Here is a 7,500-nt window from a genome sequence, read left to right on the forward strand (position 1 = left end):
CACAACGGTCCGTCGAGGGTCTCGTTTCAAAAGACTTTAACTCTTGGAATCTGGGTACTGGGATCACTTCTCTGATCTTCACGACGAACCTGCAGGACGGACCGTCATGGCCATGACGGACCGTCACAAGCTTCGTAATCCCACACTTGTCAGACTTCCCCATCTTCCTTCAGCAACTTCTCTACGCTGCCACCTACGGACCGTCACAGGCATGACGGACCGTCATAAGCTCCGTAGGTGGTCTCTTCTGAATTTCTCTCTCAAAATCTCCGCATTTGGCTGTGGACAGATTTCCTGCAAAACAAAGAGAAACTTGTATAAAAATTAGCACAAAAAGGGCTTTTGGACGCACTAAACTTAAGGAAAAAGCATTAATTATACCGTGAAACCACGGTATATCAATCATGCATCGCGGAAATCATGCATCGCGAGTTGAAAATCATGCATTGCGCGAAAATCATGCATCACAAAAATCATGCATCGCGGAAAATCATGCATCGCGAAAATCATGCATTGCGGAAAATCATGCATTGCGGAAATCATGCATTGCGTTGAAAATCATGCATTGCGAGTTAAAATCATGCATCGCGAAAAATCATGCATCGCGAGTCAACAATTATGCACGACGAGAAGATTTCATGCCTCGTCAAAATTTATACATCGCGAGAAGATTTTATGCCTCGTCGAAATTTAGACATCGCGAGAAGATTCATACCTCGTCGAAATCTATGCATCACGAGAAGGATCCATGCCTCGTGGAAAGTTGCACATCGCGAGAAGATTTCATGCCTCGCTTGAATTTATGCACGACGAGAAGATTTCATGCCTCGTCAAATTTATATATTGCGAGAAGATTCCATACCTCGCAGGAATTTACGTATCACGGGAAGATATTCATGCCCCGCAAGAGGACATACACGGATAAAGGGAAATTGTGTATCCCAAGAACAACATTTATCCATCGGCCTCAATTGCATCTTTTATTTTTGTGATAAAAATAAACATCAAGAAGAGCATCGAAGATGACGACAAAAGAAATATCAATATCGCATCAGCGTTTATTTATTTATTTTAGCATCAAATGAAGAGTACATTGAAGATTTTACTGCAAAGCACAAGGCATAAACTTTATTTGCTGGGCGTCAGACCGATCGAGTCGACGTCGAATATTGAGGAGAACAATGAAGTGTCGACATGGTAAAAAGACACTGTCTCCCATCCTAATTGCATTTTTTTTAAGCTGACGAGTTTTATCTCAGTCTTTGTCGAGAGCATCCAAAAGGATGAATTCTCCAAAAACCACAGGTGCGGACGACATCAAAAAGGATGCAGCACAACGTGGAACTTTTTCTTAGCAGCGAACTGGGACACAGTCCAAAGAGGAATGTCAAACTCTTAGGACGCGAGCAGAGGAGCGACTTCCACCACAATCGAACCACCCCTCTCAAAGCACGAGGGTTTTTCCTTAGTTCTGTCAGTTTCAGTCTCGCATCCGGAAGTTTCGATTCATCGGAAGCAAGTTTCCAATCTGAGTGACAATGTGCCAAGACCTTTGGAAATTATGTCCGTGTAAGTTCTTAATTATGGGTGTGAAGCGCGCCACATTCATGGCTAAGAGGTTACAAGCCTCCTTTTCATACTCGTTACTTTGTCACTTGTCTAAAACCGAAGGTTATCAAGCATAGTAGATTTCTTTTTCCACCGATCGAGTCGAACTACACACAGCCTGATTCCGAAGGTTTAAGGATATGTAGGCAGATTCAATGTTGAAAACTCGGCTGTATCCCAACACTCTCTCTCGAATTCTATTCTCGAGCATTCCGATACCTTCATAATCCGGTGTCGAGGTGGCTTTTGATTCTTTCAAAATCATGCGGTAAATCGAGCTTATCGAACTACAAGTGGCCTGAATTCTCATAAAGCCTGAGATATGAAGGAAACCCGTCTCAAGGGTTCGGCCATAATTCCTAAACCCTTTGTCGAATCCTTCCTTTTAAAATGAATGAGGTTGGTCAAAATTGGTTTGGTCAATTTCATTTTCCTCGAGTTGCTTGCATCAACCCAAGAAAAATGAGGGACAGTTGTTGACACCCAATTTTTGACCCGCGTCGGTATAAATTAATTATCGAGCTTCCTAAATTTTCCAAATAATTTAAATTAATTAGTTTTATAAATTTTACGAATATAATATAATACATGAATTTTATGTTACTTCGAATACGTTTTAACATAATTTTCGATAATATATACTTTACATAGTTATGTATATAATTAGTATATTTTATGATTATTCAAAAAAAATAAAATATATATATATACATATATATAAAAGAGAAAAAATAGTAATATTGTTAAGTTTAGTAAGTATTCTATTAAACTAATATGGTTATATTTAAATAACTATTTTTACAATTTAAACAAATTACTAAATGGGGAGCTCGTTGATTAATTAATACAAGTTCATTTTTTATTTAAGGATTAGCCAATTTTTAATTTTGTTTTATTTAACTAAAGTTGGCCCTCTTTTAAATCTAACCCATTCTCCTTCTTCCTACTTCGGCCCAACACTTAATCCCTTGACCCATCCAACACTCCTCTACCAAGCCCCATTAATTCCCATCTCCCTTTCCAATCCAATTCCCAAGCCCAAACATCCAGCCCACATTTTATTTGTTTATTTTCAGGCCCATTCCTTAATCCCCATTTCCCTTGACCCGGCCCCATCCCAACTCCCCTTCTTCTTCCCAACATCCACGCCATTTCCAGGAAGAGGAAGGCACGCGCAGAACAAAAAAAAAACGCAGAACAAACAGAACCCAAAACGGAAAATCCCTTCTCTTTACATGCGACCCGTCTCCCCACGCTCTATTCCTCTCTCTCCCCCTCTCCCTCCATTGCGCGTAAACGAGACTGCGCAACGGGTCCCTGTACGAGCGAGAGCAGGGCTGCAGCAGGGCAAGTTGGATTTTCAGCTTTGCCAGGCACGTTTCGTCCTTGTAGCGCGAGATCATTCCACGTCTCGCCTCAAGGACGATTGGAGCGATCCTAGCCATTCCCCTCCCTTTTTCCATTTCCGCAAAGGGCGAAATTTTCAGAAAAAAGATGTTGCTCCATCAATGGAAAAGATTTCAAATTTTGAAATCAATGGTCCCGGATTCGTTCCCGCCCTCCCAATCTAAAAAAAACCTAATATTCCCCTATATAAACCCCTTCCGTCTTCAAGAAAGGGGTTGGAGATTTTTGTCAAAAAAATTTGAGCAGAGAAGAAGAAATTTGGCTTAGATTTTCTCACTGGTCTCTTCTACTGTTTTTCCTCTTCGTTAGAATTTTTGAAGTTAGAAATTTTGAGCAGTGGAAAAATTGAATAGTTTTCCTTTTCGAGAGAAATCTTTGGCTTATTCTTTTTGCTTCAGAAAGATAGAAAAGAAATAGGAGCGCAAAAAAGGGTAGCGAGCAAAACTTCGAAAGGGTTGGCTAACATTCTTGTTATTGGAGGGCGTTCGAAACAGAGTTTCGCTTCCGTCTCGATAACGACCTCGCATTCTCGTTCTGGTGATACTGAGTTCGCGGTGGAGGTCGTCGTCTGTTGCTGTTCGTACTGTCCCTGTTCGCTGCCTTCGAAGAGGTAATCCTTCCTCTGCTCCCTTTTACTTCTTCCTTTTCTTTTTTTTTTGCTTCAAGAATGGCTGCTCTTCTGTTTGCTTTGTGTTCTGGGGTGTTGCTGCTGGTCATTATCGTTTGTTTGTTTCGTTTTTGGTTCAAACCTGTTAAGCATGTGAACGTTACATACATGGTTTGTTCGCTATGACTGCAAGATGTTGTATGTGTTGGGTTTGGTTCGAGTTTAGGAGGTATCGCATAGTATGATTCTGCTCTATTGTGTTTGCTCGTCTGATGCTGTTCATTTGTCGGTTACGAGTTTGTCATAGCGTAAATCTTATCATATTAGTCGTGGTCCGTCCTGTTTCTGAAGTTTGATAATGTGGTGATGCTCACCACTTTGCTGCCTCTGTGTTAAATTTTTGGGGGTCATGTTATGTCGGGATATTCGAATGCGAGTATATATATGGTTAATTTCGTATACCTTAGCAAATTTTCCATGTCTTTAGTTTGTCATGTGAAGTCGTGCAGATTCTTAGCCTTAGGTATCGATTTCGTGCCCATGTTATTTATTTAGTTCTCCTTGACAGCATGTTAATCAATGGATTCAATATTCTGTTCGATGTATGTATCTTTCTCGACTTAGAGTAATGATTATGTGGTTTATTTATAGTTCAAATTCTGGTCACAAATCTTGAAGTACATCGTGTTGCTTGCTCGGATTTGGCCACGTCGTGTTAAGATCAAGCTTGTTCATAGCTTGTGCTTACCTCGTTTGTGTGGCAGTAATTTTGATGACCTTCTGTTGCTATCTTGGTGTCAAATGTATCGAGTTTATCTAAATATAGGTGTTCATCGAAGGGCGGTGTTCGATTTTGCATATCGGTAGTTTAGCAATTTATGTTGCAAGATGCAAGCTTTTGAGTAACAGTGGGTTCGAGATGGTTTCCTTAAGATGTCGTTCACCATTTGGTTGGCAGTTAGCTAATGTCTTTGTATATCATAGATTTAATGATTCACGTTTGTTTATTGTTAGTCTTAGTGTTAGGTTTGTTTAGATGACGAGTTTAAGTTGCTATTGTTTAGGTTTGGTCTGTTTACTAACTTTGGTTGATTTTAAAATTTGAGTTTCATTTGCCTTTCTTATAAAGTTCTTGTTTTTATTTTCTGTTTGTTTGCCTTTCATTCGAAATATATTGGATTTGCATTATCGCTCATATGCTAATTTATTTCTACTTTGTTGCACGGGAAACTTTCTCTCGAGTCCATTTTGGACTCCATTTTATCCTTGCGTCTTAGGAGAGCCATGAAGGCTCGGAAATGTTTGTCAAGTCAACCCATCGATGCAAATATGCGCGAGTCAAACGCCGTGAATATTGAAGAATTCGAAGAAATGGACTAGAAGACCTTTTCTTTATTATATTTTGTATTTTGTTTTTGTAATGGGCATAAGCCCTTGTCGCCTTTACTTTCTCGTATTATTTTTGTATGTTTAGATTAGGACAGGTGAATGGGTTAAAAACCCAAAAAAAAAAACAGGTGGGTCCAAAACTCGGTCAAGGCGAACAGAACCCGAGTTTGGACCCAAAATCTCTCTCTCTCTCTCTCTCTCTCTCTCCCTCTCTCTTTATTAGTTGCTCTTCGTGTTTGTTTGAATGTCGTTAGTCTAAGCTTAGAAGACTCCAAACCCCGCCGAGGCGTTTTTTCTATTTTTTTTAAACTTAAAACTAAGTCCTAACACGATAATATTTCAAATTCGTAAAGGTTGTTTAGATAAAACCTTAAGGAAGTTAAGCTTCGAAAAAGATTTGCAAAAATTGCAAAATAAACTATAAATGTTTCAAAATTTGTAAATTCGCCTAAAAGTAATATTCTAATAAGTTCAAAACAACAAAAGATTCGCAAAAGTTAAAATAAATAGTCAAATAAGTTAATCGCCGGAAAACCGTAAGTTAGCGGGGCGTCTTAGTTGCTTTTTTTTCGAAACCTTCCTAAGACGCAAATAGGAATCCCGAACCCCTTAAAAGTGTTTCAAAACAATTTTTCTGTTTAAGTTGTTTAGAAACAAGTTTTCTTGATTTTTCTTAAAAAATTAAGTGGCGACTCCTAAAAGTCGAAAATACCCTTAAAATAAAACAAACTCTTTTCGAAAATAACTTTTCGATAAAACAAGACTAGTCTTCTTCCTCACAGGAACAATACTTGAAATCCATGTAGGTATTTGACCTCACGAATAAAGCCTGCCTTAATGAGTTTGTTAACTTCATTTTCTATCAACGGAATCAAGTCTGGTCTAAAACGTCTTTGAGCTTGTTTAACAGGATGAGAACCATTTTTGACTGCCAATTGATGGATCGCTACTCTAGGATTCAGTCCAGGCATTTCTTTATAACTCCAAGCGAAGAAATCTCTATATTCTTTGAGTATATTCATGTAAGCGACTTCTTCATCAATTTCTAGAAACGCACTCAAGTAAGTTGGCTTTGGGTCTTCATCAGTGCCAAGGTTAACTTCCTTCAAAGGATCTATTGTGATCTTTACTCCTTCTTCAAGTTCTGGTGGAGCATCTTTAGCATCTTCCTCTTCCACAGGATCATTGTCATTGACTGATATATGACAACACGAGACAATATCTTCTACCTCTTCCTCAATGTTCTTTTGAGGCATAGAATCGTACTCATTTTGGATTGTAACATGATTTGAGGAACCTACACTTTCTTCATCTTCCTCGCGATCTTTGGTGTAAACCACAGTATGAACCTTTGCCTTGAGTTCCCCTTTACAGGAAACCACAAGTTCCACTCGTCGCCTCATCCTAGAAGAAATCAAACTTCTGAAATCCTTTCGAATCAAATGTGAAGTAGGCGTTGTAACTTTTAAATAACTTCTCAGGTTCTTGTTATTCTTCTTCAGAGGACCTAACCTCTCAAACACAGAAATTCTTGTTGTTGATTCACCAAGTCGATCAAAGATGGAAGACCTTTTATTGGGAGCAGTGACGTCATCTTCAAAAGTTATATGATTATTACTGGCCTTTCTTATGGAAATGCGAATTGGCGGCGGTTGGATATAACCTAGGCCTTCACGCGCTTTCCTAGTTGTATCTTCTGATAGGAGTTTCTCTAGCGCTGATGGCTCACTAGGGTTGTATCCTGCCTTCACAAATAACTTGTAGGCATTGGGATCAAAACCTTCTCTTGTGCGTTTTGTAGGGAGAACCATATCTAGCACTTGATCTTGAGCGACTGACTTTTCTGGCAACTTTGAAGACAAGTTTATTGCATCAATCCGTCTGATAGGAAGAGTTAGCCCTCTCAATGCATTTTCTTTAAGGTTAGATGGTTGATCTTGTTCTTTCTTCGCTTTTGGAACATAACAAAGCCTAGAAGTCAACTTCTTCTTTGAAGACAAGATCTTCCCTTCATTAAGAATGGGACAAGAGTCTTTAGTGTCGATTTTCACCTTTTCGATATCCGCATCAATTCTTTTACTTATGATCTTATCAATCTTGATTGATTTGACGTCATTGAATTTGACCCCTTTAACAACATAACTTCTCAAATAGAATTTTGCATCCGCAAAGTGTGTCTCCACTTCGGTGAAAGGATTATCATCTGCAACTATCTTTCTTTCAGTTCCACCTTCAATATATTTCAAACATTGATAGTAAGAAGATGAGACAATTCTATTATCATGTACCAAGGCCTGCCAAGTAACATATTGTATGATGTCTTTGCGTCAATCACATGCATCCATGCGCTTGATCGCAAATCTTCCATGTGGATCTCTAATTTAATAGAGCATATGGACCTCTGCCCCCCTTGATTAAATCCTTGTATCAACAGACGACTTTCACTAAGTTCCCCAGTCGTGATGCCAAGTTCCTTCAATGTGTGGATA

The 7,500-nt window shown here is 39.0% G+C and overlaps 1 protein-coding gene across 1 annotated transcript in view; it reads right to left on the reverse strand.

The window, feature by feature from the left end:
• Positions 1-5,787: 5,787 nt before the first annotated feature.
• The window catches only part of LOC107013500, a 1,916-nt gene continuing 203 nt past the window's right edge, over positions 5,788-7,500 (reverse strand). Inside the window, exons 1-2 of the mRNA XM_015213396.1 lie at positions 7,347-7,500; positions 5,788-7,305 (exon numbers count right to left, since the gene is read on the reverse strand). The exon at positions 7,347-7,500 is cut by the window's right edge and continues 203 nt beyond it. Of these exons, the coding sequence (XP_015068882.1) occupies positions 5,788-7,305; positions 7,347-7,500 (1,672 nt within the window). The remainder of the gene's footprint in view (positions 7,306-7,346) is intronic.

Source organism: Solanum pennellii, chromosome 3 (assembly GCF_001406875.1).
Source record: "Solanum pennellii chromosome 3, SPENNV200".
Taxonomy (NCBI): domain Eukaryota; kingdom Viridiplantae; phylum Streptophyta; class Magnoliopsida; order Solanales; family Solanaceae; genus Solanum; species Solanum pennellii.